We start from the raw sequence: 14,964 nt of genomic DNA on the forward strand, positions 1-14,964 counted from the left end.
CTTTATTCACAAGTAAGATTAACTAACCCACATCAAAAGCATAACCGCTTTAAAAAAGAGCTGAAAATTTGAAAGCAAAAAGTTGTAAGTAACTTTATCTAAATTTATTCAAAATTAATGTAATAACTAATTTTTTGCATTTCCTAGCTTTTCAACTGCATAGAGTATCGCGCTACAATAATTATAAAAAATGTATAATTAATTTAACTTATGTCAAACAATACTTTTGAGGAAGTCCCAATTAGGGGCACAATTAAATTACTGCATGATAAGCTTTCTTTGCTATTCCGTTTGAGTATCTTAGAATCTACTGAGATCCTTCTAGAAATTGATGAGTCAATTTCAAAATGTGACGGCTATTGTATCTCATCTTGCGCAGAAGTTATTGTTCCACCAATAATCATGGCAATTCACAATTGTATAAGGAATAAACTTCATCCAACTAATGAATTAAGTGGTTCGAATCATAACAAAAATTTAAATACGAAATCTTCTCTGCAATTGGAAGAACTATTAAAAATTCTCTTGAATGTCTTGCAAAAAATGAATTCAAAGACATCAAAAATCATTTTTAGTCGCATATCAAATGCTTTTTTTGATATACTTTACGTAATAACTGAAGTTCTACGTATATTTATTTACGAAAGAAATGAATTTATTATTGAATATAGTATTAAAATTGCACATCTAGACTTTAATATTTTTTGGGAATATTGGGAACATAAAAATACAAATACGAATATAAATCAACATCTAATTATCCCTGTAATTATACAATTTTTATTATCAATAGCAATTCCCAGCAAAAATGAATTCAATTATTCAAAAGAAACCCAAACTTTAGCTCTAAAGTTATTATCTGAAATTCCAGGCATTATTGAAAATAATGATTTATTAATAAAAGTGTACCCTGGAGTTATTCAAAGATTAAGCATACAACTAATTAATTCTATTGAGAAAGGTAGCTCCAAAAAACTAATAGAATTATCATTATTTGCAATAATTGAATGGATAAGTAATTGTCTTTCTAACTTGAATCATGAAACGAAAAATATCTGCTCGAACATGGAAAATATTAAAAACACAGCTAAAATATTGAACTATATTATCAAGTATAAAACATTAGAATTGAACTTAGATTGCTCATATAAAAGTGGTAATATAAATTATTTAAATGATAGCGTATGCATGTTAAAAGTTAAATCACTTTTCGCAAGTATTACAAGAATGTGTTTTACAGATTTATTTGATATTTTTTACGATAGCTTTGACGAACTTTTAATAACTTCTCTTGACTTTTTAATTTCATTGAAATCCGAAGGCAATTATAATAATCCACTAATTGATAATGTTCTTAATTCGATTTCAAAAAATCAAAGTAACAGAAAGATGAGGTCATTTTTTTCAAATTATTCTCGAAAGTTTGGAATTAATTTTGATCAAAGTAACACGGAAAAATTTACTTCGGTTGAACTTAATGAAGAAAATAATTTAACAGACTTTATTCGTAAACTAACTTTATATATTGGCTTCCATAAAACAGAAAATCAATTTTTTAAGCATATAATTTCCACATTTTGTGCAGAAAAAGCCTTCAACTTTTTTCTTATCATACTAATATCTAATCTAAACCTAACAATGTACGAAAAATCAATTAAAGATTCAAAGAAAAATTTTAGCTTCAATTTTAAAAACCGATCGTTAAATAAGGAAAATTATATTCTGAAAGCAATCGATTTAACAGAAAGAACGAGCAATAATATATTCCAAAACTATTCTTATAATATTCCAAATAAGAATGAGAGTATTATATCCAATGACAAACTGGAAGCTTTTCAGCTATATGGTGACTTATTCACCTTAACTTTTTTCAATATTAAGAGATTTGGGTTTGAGAAATCAAAAATGATTTCAAGCTTATTTATTAAATCAATTTCAATTTCAATATTAGATTTGAACTATGAAAAAATGGAGTGTAAATATATTCTTCAATGTATTACGCAACATTTTGTAAAACTTTGTAATAGTGAGAGAGATAAACATATTCCTTTACAACATTTTATTTTATATATCTTAGTATGTAATGCCACGCAACTCATTTTAAATCAATCAGTATTTGGCAATCCTCTATATAACGAACTGCCGAATTTTGAAACAAAAAATTTGCCAAATATTATAATTAGTTGGTTCAACTTTGCTATTGAGGAATTAAGTATAGAACTTATTCAAGAGAGTATGTCAAATTATACAGAAATTAATAGAAATATTTTATTAATTCTTCTGGGAAATCTACTATTAATTGCGAGAAATATTGGATTAGATGGAGAAATTTTTATTAAAAAACTTAATAAAGTCATAACGCAATTAATATCACTATATGGCTATGGCTCACCAATTACGAAGAAAATTGCAGCTTATATTCTAAACCAAATTTTTCTAATGTTAGGTTATTCATCATATAAATTTTCAATTAATACGATTATTAATGAATATTCTCTTGAAATCATTAGGTCACTAGAAATTATGTACTATAAAGGCTATTCCGAGGAAAAAGTTGATCTAATCTTGACGGCTCTTCAGCATTGTAAATTGGGATTCATTTTGGAACTATCAGATTTAATTGAAAAGTTTAATGATATAAATATAAATAATAATCCTTGGATATTTGAATTTATTGCAATAATCACAAAACGTATAGCAAACTGCATTCTAACATATTGGGATAATTTTTCCTTTCATAAGATATTCAAGAACGCACAAATTTCTGCTTTCAAACAGAAACTTGAATCTTTCCAAACATTAAATACCACAATTAAAGAAATATACTATGAATATTTCTTAGATTATATAACTTCACAAGAGAATGACATTCCTAACTTTTATCCAACACAAAATTTTATAAATAGTATTAAAAGCCAAAATATAGATCATTTAGATCTTTTTGAACAGGAATTACTGGAGGAAATTGATATTTCTAATGAAATTTCAAAAATTCGTAAAGTTATTGAAAGAATGATTAATATTATCTATTCATATACATCAGAGAGTGATGAGAAGAATTTTAGCATTCAGGATCATCGATATTTGTCTACATATTCATTATTAAATTGTATTTTTATACTTTCCACTGAGACAACTTGTTTATTTCCCTACGCAAATATGATAATTCCTGGGATAATTAATCAATGGATGGCTATAATAAGCAACATAAGAAGCGATAACTTTGAAAAATCTAAAATTGAAGCAATCAAATCACGTGAGCTTTGCCAAACAAATATTATTGTAATACAATTAATCATTTCATGCACTGAATTTGCAATTAAAGTTCTAGAAGACAAATTAATTCCATTGATTACAGAATTTATTGAATTTATTTTTTCAAGCCATGAAGCCATTACACTTATGGATGATAGAGAGTCAGAATTAAATTCGGAATTTCAAAAAATGTGTATATCTACATTAGAAGTTCTCTACTATTTCACCAAATTTTACCTTAAATTGAATTCAGCTGAAATCAAGTTTGAAACGTTAAACAACATAGTAAACTTACTAATATCTCCAATTAATTCGTTCCTTTCAGTTAAATGGAGAATTGTTGTCTCAAAAACCATATTTCATATATATTTTAAATTCCCATGTATTATTAATTCCAAGTTAATCGTTCAAAGTAAAAACTATAACACAACATGCCTAAAAGAAATAGTTATCATGATTAAATTAGCGGAAAATAACTTAACTGCAATTTTTAACAATATTAGTATTATTTCTGAAACTCGAGGAGAATTTAATTTAAAGTTGAAAATTAACAAATTTTAGCGGGATTCTGCTACATGCGATTTTTCTTCAAAAAATAATCAACACCAAGATAAGAACCAAAGGATAAATAAACTAATCAAATGGATGCCAATAATATTGTTCCTGAAAATATAAAGCATATTCAACAACAAAGTCTTAACCCCACAACAACGCTTAATAAAAAATTAATATTTTCAAGTAACGAAAGGAATAATCTTTGGGACTTGTTTTCTAGTAATTTTTTATTATTTAAATTTTACCCATCAGGAAATGAAATTGAGGAAGAGCTCAAATCAATCCATGAAATGATAAAAGTTTTCGAAAACTGGAAGTCACTGATTTCGACAAAGAAAATGTCCTTATTTGATTTTTGTAAAACTATTGAAAAATTCACATTTCATACAGAAACGCAAGATTACCGTTTGAGAACGGTATTTAACTACAAATCAATCAAAAGTGGGATGCATTCTAATATGAGCAATTACGAGTTTAGACCAATCAGTTCAAAAGAGCATACTGATCAAAGAAATATAGTCGGCGATCAAAATGATGATTCAAAATCCATTAATTCCAATCAGAACTTAGACACTAGTTGTGGAATTGAGGAAAAGCTAAAGGCTAAAAGAGAACTGGCTTTGAAAAGAAGGAAACTACTTTTAACTAATAAAGTATTGTGACTTAGTTTATCTTCGTAATTACTAGATCATTTACTACTTCTAGACTTCAAGAATATGTTAGTAGATTCTGCAATTATTTATATATTTGGCAAAAAATATTAATACCATTATACCAATTAATGTCTTAAAATTTGTTTTATACCACCGCTTATATTCACTAGACATGACGCCCTGATGATCGATGTAATAATTGAAACAAAAAACAATAGTTACGTTGTTCCTGATTTTGGCGTTGAGGTCATATTTAAAGGCGAATTATCCAGGAAATTATGTCCACAGCATTGGAGTTGAACTCTCCATTTAGCAGTAAAGAGTTAAAAAGAGTATTTAGTATCGAATTTGGCGTCCTTTCACCCGAACTAATACGTAAGTATTCCGTACTCGAGATTAAAGTATCAGATATTTATGAAAATGGAAGACCTAAATCAGGTGGGCTTAACGACCCATTGTTGGGCACAACAGACTATCATATTCTTTGCGAAACTTGTCATATGGATATAAAAACATGTCCTGGCCACTTTGCGCATATTGAGCTTGGAAAGCCCATGTTTCATATCGGATTTATTACTACAGTACTTAAGCTTCTCAGATGCGTGTGCTATGCATGCTCTAAGTTATTCGTTGATACATTAGATCCCAAGTTTAAACAAATAAAACGCATTAAGAATCCAAGACTTAGATTGAAGAAAATTCTAGAAATGAGAAGCTCTTCATCCAGATGTATAATTTCTAGTGATGGTTCTGGATGCGGGTTTGTCCAACCAACCTATTCGAAAGAAGGATATAATTTGTATATTAATCAAAATCAAGATGAAAACAGAATTATTGACGATGAAAGTGTTGATTCGAAGAGGTTGCTAGCCGCAGAAGAGGTACTTACAATTTTTAAAAGGATATCTCACGATGACATGAAGATTCTTGGATTTGATCCTGTAAAATGTAATCCTTCTTGGTTTATTAATACGGTAATACCGATTCCTCCTCCAGCTGTTAGACCATACGTTCAATTCGGAAGCGATCGGAGCGAAGATGATTTGACTTTAAAACTACAACAAATAATCAAGTTGAATGAAAATCTTAAAAAACAGATTCGTATTGGGTCTCCTGAACATATTATTAGTGAAATGTCAACTGTACTTCAATATCATTTAATTACACTTATTAATAACGACTTACCTGGTTTGCCTCAATCTAGAACAAGGAGTAACAGGCCAATCAAATCTCTCAGAGCACGTCTAAAAGGCAAGGATGGTCGCATACGCGGTAACTTAATGGGTAAAAGGGTAGATTTCTCTGCAAGAACAGTAATAACAGGCGATCCTAACTTAGCTGTCGACCAAGTTGGAGTTCCATATTCTATTGCTATGACACTTACTTATCCTGAAGTTGTTACACCATATAATATAGAAGAGCTAAAGGAGTTGGTGCAAAGAGGACCGCATGAATGGCCAGGAGCAACTAGTATTATTCAGGAGGACGGAACAAAGGTTGACCTAAGGTTTTCAAATACCTCAAATAATTCGAATAATATTCTTCAATATGGATGGAAGGTTGAAAGGCATATGAAGAATGATGATCTAGTGCTCTTCAACAGGCAGCCTAGTCTACATAAGATGAGTATTATGGGTCATCGTGTAAAAATTTTACCTTATTCTACATTTAGACTTAATCTTTCGGTAACTTCGCCATATAATGCAGACTTTGATGGAGATGAAATGAACCTTCACCTGGCGCAATCGCATGAGACCCGATCTGAAATCAAAAACTTGATGATGGTTCCGAGACAAATAGTTTCTCCTCAAGGTAACAAACCCGTAATAGGCATAGTTCAGGATTCATTACTTGGAATTTTTCTTCTAACGAGAAAATCAACCTTTTTAACTAGAGATAAATTTTTACAGCTCTTATTATGTATTCCTTATTGGAACGGAAACATCCCTCCTCCTGCAATACTTAGGCCTCAGCCTTTATGGACTGGGAAACAGATTATTACAGTGCTACTTGCATTTACAACAGACTTGGGTGAGCCAATTGAATTGAATTTAATGCGAGATGGTAGTATTGTATCGATTAAGCAATCTAATAACTCTTCTAATACAGATAAAGATGATTCTAAAGAAGCTATAGTTAACAATCCTTGGATATCAGAGCTGGATAATCAAGTAATAATCCAGAAGGGAGAGCATATTTGCGGAGTACTCACAAAAAAAATTGCAGGGTCTTCTTCAGGTTCACTAATTCACATTTTATGGAATGAAATTGGCCCAGAAAAAACTGGATTGTTTTTGACGTATACTCAGATGGTAGTTAATACATGGCTTCTTGAGCACGGCTTCACTGTAGGATGTCAGGACATTCAACCACAAAATTATACCTTGGAAAAAATAATGAACTCTTTAGAAGGCTCAAAGTTACAAGTTCAACAAATTATCAGGCGCGCTCAGAAAGGTAAACTTGATTGTCAGCCAGGTAAGAGCCTAATTGAATCTTTTGAGGCTCAAGTTAATCAGGAATTGAATAGTGCGCGTGAGTTGTCTGGTACGATTGCAACTGAGAACCTCGATTCTTCTAAAAACAATATTGTTGCAATGGTCCAATGTGGAAGCAAAGGGTCAACTATAAATATTTCACAGATTATGGCATGCGTTGGGCAGCAAAATGTCGAAGGTAAACGTATTCCATTTGGGTTTAGGGATAGAAGCTTGCCACATTTTTTGAAATATGATTATGGGCCTGAAAGTCGTGGTTTTGTTTCGAACTCATATCTTTCAGGTCTTACACCCCAGGAAGTTTTTTTTCATGCTATGGGAGGCAGAGAAGGAATCATTGATACTGCTTGTAAAACTTCAGAAACAGGGTATATACAAAGAAGGCTAATAAAGGCAATGGAAGATTGTATGGTACAGTATGATAGAACTGTTAGGAATAGTAATGGCGACATTATTCAATTTCTTTATGGAGAAGATGGAATGGCAGGAGAGTTTATTGAGGACCAAGTTATCGAACTACTACAGATGGAGGCAGCAGTGTTCCAGCACAAGTATCGTCACAATCTTGAACATCCGAGATGGGGTTCTAGCTGGGCTGGTGTCCAACCTTCCTTGATAAAAAATCTACAATTTGATCTAGAATCTCAGAATATACTGAACTCCGAGTATAAACAACTTGTAACAGACCGCGAGCAGCTTGGGAAAGACATTTTCCCAGATGGTGAAACAAGACAACATCTTCCGATTAATATCAATAGAATAATTCAAATGGCTCAACAAAAGTTTCCACAAAGGGTAAGTGATACGTCATCGAGCAAGGATTGGGGGCCAGTTTACATCATAAAAAAGGTTGAATCATTGCTTGATAAACTATTGCTTTGGAAGAACGTCGGGATTATCAATGATGAAGGCAATAAATCTAATTTTGTATTTGATAGTATTATTGCTGAAGTTCAAAAGAATGCCACAACTTTGCTAGGGATACATATTAGAAGCTCTTTAGCTAGTAAAAAAATATTAGAGGTTGATAGGCTTGGACCAACTGCATTTGAGTGGATACTTGGGGAAATTGAACATCAGTTTTATAGAAGTCTTGCACACTCCGGTGAGATGGTTGGCACTATAGCAGCACAGTCAATTGGAGAACCTGCAACGCAAATGACATTAAATACCTTCCACTTTGCTGGTGTGGGCTCAAAAAATGTAACTCTCGGTGTTCCAAGGCTGAGAGAGCTAATTAATGTTGCAAAAAATGTTAGAACACCAACCTTAACTGTTTATCTTGAAAGCGGGATTGCAAACGACCAAGAACAGGCAAAAGATGTATTAACATTATTAGAACATACGATGCTACAAAACATTACGACTATTGCGCACATTTTATATGACCCAGAACAAGACAAGACTATTGTCGAAGCAGATAAGAGTTGGGTTAGTGATTATTATGAATTTCCGGATGATGCGGATATTACAAGCAGACTTGGTACTTGGCTATTAAGAATTCAGTTGAATAACAAGCTTGTTACTGACAAAAAACTGTCAATGAAAGAAATTGGTGACAAAATTTTAATGGAATTTAGTAAAGATGAGTTGGATTGTATTTGGACTGACGATAACTCAGATGAGCTTGTATTAAGACTCCGAATTAAAAACATTGAACCTACCAATAATATTCGCGATAATATACATTCTTCTGAAGAAAACGACTCGATTTCTCCCTCAATTACGTCAGGAGTTGAAGAGCATAAATTCCTGGAAAAACTAATGACGGAATGTCTTTCTCAAATTACCCTTAGAGGGATAAACAATATTAAGAAGGTTTATATGAAAGAGGAACAGGTTTCTAGATATGATAGTGTTAGTCAGAAAATGGTGAGAGACAACCAATGGGTGCTTGACACAGATGGGTGTAATCTTGAAGCAGTGCTTTGCCACACAGCAATAGATAGTACAAGAACAATCTCAAACGATATAACTGAAGTCTTTAGTGTATTAGGGATCGAAGCCGTAAGAAGAGCTCTTCTTAGAGAGTTGAGAACAGTAATTTCATTTGATGGAAGTTATGTAAACTATAGGCACTTAGCACTACTCTGCGATAATATGACTCAAAAGGGCCACTTAATGAGTATAACAAGACATGGTATCAATAGAGTTGATAAGGGCCCGCTTCAAAAGTGCAGTTTTGAAGAGACAGTTGAAGTCTTAATGGATGCTGCTATGTTTGGAGAAACTGATTATCTTAATGGCGTAAGCGAAAATGTTATGCTTGGGCAGCTTGCTCCATATGGAACTGCATGCTTTGACGTCCTAATTGACCCTGATAAACTTAGGGATACTGCTACTCATCTTGAAATTCATGGAGAATTTGCCAAACTCGGGAAATTCTCTACGCTTTCTCAAACAACAAGATCTTATTCCGACAGCGGGGCATTTGAATCGGATTCTTTTGAATCTCCAATGTCGCCTCTTTCTCCAATGTCTCCGCTTTACCAATCTTATGAACCAATGTCCCCTATGATTTCTGGTCAATTTTCTCCTGTTCAAATGACTCCAAGATCGCCAATGAGTCCAGTTTCACCAGGAGGGATATTCAGCCCAGTTCCATATTCTCCTATGAGTCCATCCTCACCACTTATGGATTACACACCAACTTCTCCCATCTATGCAGCAAGTAGCCCAACATACAATACAGAGGTTTCTGAAAGGGCTAGAAAAAAGTATAAGGTTAACAATACACTTAGCTCATACTCACCATCTTCACCATTAAATTCAGACAACAAAATAAGTAACATAAGTCCAGATTTATCACCAACATCACCGCATTATTCACCAACATCTCCACATTATTCACCAACATCTCCACATTATTCACCAACATCACCACACTATTCACCAACATCACCACATTATTCACCAACGTCACCACATTATTCACCAACGTCACCACATTATTCACCAACGTCACCACATTATTCACCAACATCACCACATTATTCACCAACATCTCCACATTATTCTCCAACATCACCACATTATTCGCCAACATCTCCACATTATTCTCCAACATCGCCTCACTACTCTCCTACCTCGCCACATTATTCACCAACATCACCGCATTACTCTCCAACATCACCACACTATTCTCCATCATCACCGCATTATTCTCCAACTTCGCCTCAATACTCACCCACATCACCCAACTACAACCCCGCATCGCCAAATTATTCTCCCACCTCACACTACTCTCCTACCTCGCCAAATTACAATCCTACCTCTCCGAATTATTCTCCATCTTCACCCAATTATATTTCAAATAACTCTGGCTCTCCTGGGTACTCGCCATCGTCACCTCAATATGATCCTATAGCGGTTGCTTCAGTCCCTAGATCTCCATCGTATTCTGTTGGAAAAATGGTAGACGCTGAATATTCACCGTCTTCCCCTCTAGACGAAACAAAGAATTCATAAATTACGAAGTAATATATAATTAGGAAACTATAAGTAGCTAAGAAATTAATAATTTATTTTCTTGAATAATATGTTCCGTTATCCATGCTCTTTGACTAGTATTAATAATTTTTTTTTGAACAGCTTGCTCTAAAGCATTTTGAACTGAGAGCGATACTGTATTTTCAATTTTCTCCGAACAAATAACTGGAATTTTCCCAGATTGTTCAATTATGAGTTTGCATTTGTTTATTATTCTAGGCTCTCCGTCAACTTGAAAAGGGAGTTGTCTAGGAATATATACGACTATATGGCTACCTTGGCACAACTTAATTGGCTCTGTGAGCCCAACTTGTAGTTGGGTTAAATGAAAAAGAGATCTAATACCTACAACTTCTATTAGCCCATCATCAATCTTTTGCAACTGGAACTTATTAATTCCAAACTTAGTGGGCTCATCATTTATTTCTAAGTTATTTAATTTGGGGGACAAAGATAACCCTTGTTTAAAGGCTTTAGAAAACCATGATTTGAGTAAATTAGTCGATCTCTTCCTTCCTTCTCTCAATTCTAATCGAGTATTATCTGTTTCATCGCATTCTGAAAATTCTGAATTCGAGCAAGATAAGTATCCAGAATTCTTGAAATTATCTATTGAAAATGACATTGATCTATCTGACAAGCCTTTCCCCATTTTTCTGCTAGTTAAAGTGGTAGTCCTTCTAATTGTATTGGTATCTCTATTTTTGCGTGGTTTTTTAAAAAATTGATTTGAAATTTTCCAAAGATTTACTCCGCCTGAAAAACTAGGAATATTACAAATAATGAGGCCTTCAAGCCTATTTTCTCTTGAATTAAAATTATTATGAATTTCAGTGATAGATTTATTATTTACTTTATTTTTAATGGAGTTCCCAAGCCCAAAAATGTCTGCAGCTGGAATTAAGAACCAATTAATATATTTTTTAATAATAAAATTATAAATATTCATTAAATGATGATATCCTTGAAAATAATCGTCATTTATTGATCTGTTTCCTAGTAAGTTTATGGACTCTTCGCTTTTGCTTGAAAAAGACCCTCCTACTTGATTTGAAATAGAAACCTCCTTTCCATCACAAAGTATTTTTAAACCATCTAATTGAATGCTTTTGTTAAAGAAATCTCTAAATCCTACTTCACCATAAACTAGTTGGTTTCCAAGCCTGCTTTTGAAGTGTTGAGGATATGCTTCTCTTAAGTTATGGAACTTTAATGCAATTCGCGCAGCAATACCAATATCTAAATAGTTGATAAATGTAGATGAGAACAACATATTGTGATTATCATGAGTATTATTAGAATCTCCATTTTTTAAATCCCATGCAGTACATTTCCAAATATCCATTTGCTTAATATTCGAAGTGCATATTCTTTTTAAAAAGTTCAGAATGTCACCGTTAAACGTAACATCCCATCCCAATGTTCTGCTGAGATCATTTCCAGTCCCTAATGGAAGGACTGCAATAGGAGGGAGACTATTTGAATTTACTCCATAAATTTCTCTGCATCTATCTATTACCCATCTTACTGTTCCGTCCCCTCCACATATAAGAATCATCAATTTTTTCATTTTTGCAAGATGCTTGAATAAATATAATGCTTCATCTGGGCCTTTTGAGCTTTGAATATCAACTACTTGAATTGGATTTAAATAAATATGTAGATTTTTTATTAATCCTTGTCCAAGGTGTCCGCCTGACTTTGTGTTTACAAATACAAGTAAAGGCTTTCCTGAATTAGTATATAAAAAGTCATCAAAAAACTTTAATTTTTTTTTAATTAAATTAGATTTATGGAACATCTGTATATAATGAGAAATACTTCTTTTACTTGGAGAAGATGTTAAGTTAGTTTTAATAACATCGGTGGGATTAGTATCCAAATTATTTGCTGAAACATTAATTAAACTATTTGGATTGAAAATATTTTTTTCCTCATTCTTTAAAGTAGAGAAGTTAGTACTTAGTGTTGAGTTGCCACTCTTTTCTAAGCTATGGAGTTCAAATACAAAAGAGTTTGGAGGTAAAATAATATACTTGAGCGTTCCAAAGTCGCACTGCTTCTGAGTAATTTTGTTATTCTCAGCGCATTCATCATGGTATGTTCGGTTACACCAAATGCACTTTTGTCCGTATAAGCCGAATGGAGAGAAACAGACAGTTAGACAAATTGAACAAATAGCTCCAGAGTGTAAATTGCCTTTCATTAATACATGGCAATGAATTTTTTGTTGAGGAATTAAGCCATCTAAATTATTCGATTCATCATTATTTAAAAATGTTTTATTCTTAAATTGGATAAGTGAGCCACTTTTAATAAAATAATTCGATGAACATTCATCCTTGCAATATTCTGAGTCTGACTGCATTATACAGTGCATATGCGAAATCCGCTTACAAATCAAGCACTGCCAACCTTCATAGTTTCTCATTAATAAAAAGCGTTTTTTTATAATTCCAGAACACTTCGTACAATACTTAGGATATTCAGGAGTTTCATATAAAACCCAATTATGTCTCAATTTAATGTGCCTCAAAATACTGTTATTACTATTGTTCTTTTGTAAATAATATAATATAGCTATTGTTACAATTGAAGCAATTAATGTAGTAAATATGAGAAAATACCAATGGCCTGCTTTTAATGCAGATATATGTCTTTTTATGATGTTTAGTGCGATTTTTATTACATTTGATGCTTCGCGGAATGGAATAAATTTATTTATAATTTCAATTACAAGTGAAAAGTAAGTTTCATATTTTGAGTAGGCTATCATTATTTTGAACAAAAAAATGATATTTGATCCAAATAATAATATTAAGCTAAGCTAGTTAAAGAAAGTAAATCTCTTAGCTTTCATATTGTGCAAATTTTATAATTCAACTGGAGATGTGCGGTGTATGACTGTGGAGCGGTACAGAATTTTTTCAAACTTGCATTAAAAATTTAGGAATACTAAACAAAATTTAGATATTGACTAAATATAATAAAGCACTGTAATGAATAATAGCCTATAATTTTGCTAATTTCCATTATACTATTAATTAATTATTATCGGGTTATTGTATTGTTTTTGCAATTAATGAAACATATTAATTTTGGATCTTGTTGTTGTATGGCGCCTTATTGTCATTTATGACTTTTGAAAAATATCATTTAAATAATTTATAGAAAAAATGAAATATTTATATTCAAGCGATAATTTTGGTACGATTAAAGAATATAAAACTACCAAGTTTCTTAATTCAGATTGTTCGTTTATCGATTCAATAGTCGAATACTCAAATGAGTCTATGAAAAAAATTACATATATTTATGCAGAAAAAAAGCTTAATTCGAATGAAGAAAGTCAACCAAAGGATGATATGTTCATTGGTTATTCTGATGGTACAATAAATGTAATTTCAATTCCACTTAAAAGTCAATCAGATATTCCAAAAATTACATTTTTGGTCAATGGCAAGGTAATTTTTATAAAAGATATAACTTTTAATTATCCAAATGAGTCAGAAAAAGGAAATAAAGTAATTATAGTAGTAACTGAGTCTAGAAAATTATACTTATTTAGGCTGCCACAAATTAATAAAGAGAATCCATATTTTCAATCAACAATTAACTTCAATGTTTGTAATGAAAACGCTTGTCTAACTAATCCTGATTTGATTATTGAAACATTTGATCTCCCATGTAATGATCTAAAATGTGTTGCATATAATAAAACAAAAAATTCAATTGCATTTGGTGGTTACGAGTCAGATATTAAGATGATGAATTTAGAGAGTATGAAGTTAACTTGGAGTTCAAAGAATATACAACTTAAAATGCTTAAGAATAGAATGCCAATTGATGTTACGAAATTAGCGTTTTTACAGGAAAATCCAGAAATATTATTATGCGGTACAGGGTATGGTGAAGTTCGTCTCTACGCTCCTCAATTACAGAGACGACCAATTATTAATTATGAAATTTGGGAAGAAAAATCATCAATAACAGAGCTAGAAATTATTAAAAACTGGGCAAAGTTAAAATCAAATAGAAATTCATATGGATCAGTAGTTGCTATTGGAAATAATAAAGGCTCTGTATTACTTTTAAAAATTACGGATACGCAAGTAGATATTTACAAAAGATCGAGTTTTCGTTCAGAAAGCCGTGATTCTGCGTTAAATAAAAAAAAAATACTTCCATTAATTAGAGAATATGTCTCATTTAAAATTTCTACTGACAAATTTAAAAAAAATAAGTTAAATAATATTAAAAGTAACCATAAAATAGAAATTTCAGCATTAGGGAATTTTAAGGGTATAATGGGAGGAATTACTACAATGAACAGCTTTAAATTAAGCGATAAAGAACATAAGGAGAGCATATTCCTTGCAATTGGTGGCCCAGGGCGATATATTTATATATTTGAAGTTAAAAAAAGAAGATTAGTTAGAAAAATTTTTACTTCGCAAAAGATAGCATTTATTAAAATTTTAGAGTAGCCTTATAGTAACTTTATTCTTGATAGC

At 31.8% G+C, this 14,964-nt stretch overlaps 5 protein-coding genes across 5 annotated transcripts; 4 read left to right on the forward strand and 1 right to left on the reverse strand.

The window, feature by feature from the left end:
* Window positions 1–210: 210 nt before the first annotated feature.
* Window positions 211–3,816, forward strand: cgd3_2600 (hypothetical protein; the record flags this gene model as incomplete). The annotated part of the gene is made up of 1 exon (XM_626820.1): window positions 211–3,816. One exon carries the CDS (start codon window positions 211–213, stop codon window positions 3,814–3,816), a length of 3,606 nt encoding a protein of 1,201 aa, XP_626820.1.
* An 80-nt stretch (window positions 3,817–3,896) lies between these two features.
* cgd3_2610 (hypothetical protein) lies at window positions 3,897–4,472 on the forward strand (the record flags this gene model as incomplete). Its single annotated transcript, XM_626821.1, has 1 exon — window positions 3,897–4,472. One exon carries the CDS (start codon window positions 3,897–3,899, stop codon window positions 4,470–4,472), a length of 576 nt encoding a protein of 191 aa, XP_626821.1.
* Window positions 4,473–4,720: 248 nt separating this feature from the next.
* cgd3_2620 (putative DNA-directed RNA polymerase,possible RNA polymerase A/beta'/A'' subunit, long PHYSPTS repeat at C-terminus) lies at window positions 4,721–10,429 on the forward strand (the record flags this gene model as incomplete). The annotated part of the gene is made up of 1 exon (XM_626822.1): window positions 4,721–10,429. A coding segment is annotated over one exon (5,709 nt), but the record flags the coding sequence as incomplete, so codon positions are not given.
* Window positions 10,430–10,466: 37 nt separating this feature from the next.
* On the reverse strand, window positions 10,467–13,226 carry cgd3_2630 (diacylglycerol kinase; the record flags this gene model as incomplete). The annotated part of the gene is made up of 1 exon (XM_626823.1): window positions 10,467–13,226. The coding sequence occupies one exon, from the start codon at window positions 13,224–13,226 to the stop codon at window positions 10,467–10,469; it is 2,760 nt and encodes a 919-aa protein (XP_626823.1).
* A 400-nt stretch (window positions 13,227–13,626) lies between these two features.
* On the forward strand, window positions 13,627–14,937 carry cgd3_2640 (hypothetical protein with conserved domain; the record flags this gene model as incomplete). Its single annotated transcript, XM_626824.1, has 1 exon — window positions 13,627–14,937. One exon carries the CDS (start codon window positions 13,627–13,629, stop codon window positions 14,935–14,937), a length of 1,311 nt encoding a protein of 436 aa, XP_626824.1.
* Window positions 14,938–14,964: the final 27 nt, after the last annotated feature.

This window comes from Cryptosporidium parvum, chromosome 3 (genome assembly GCF_000165345.1).
Source record: "Cryptosporidium parvum Iowa II chromosome 3, whole genome shotgun sequence".
Classification (NCBI taxonomy): Eukaryota; Apicomplexa; class Conoidasida; order Eucoccidiorida; family Cryptosporidiidae; genus Cryptosporidium; species Cryptosporidium parvum.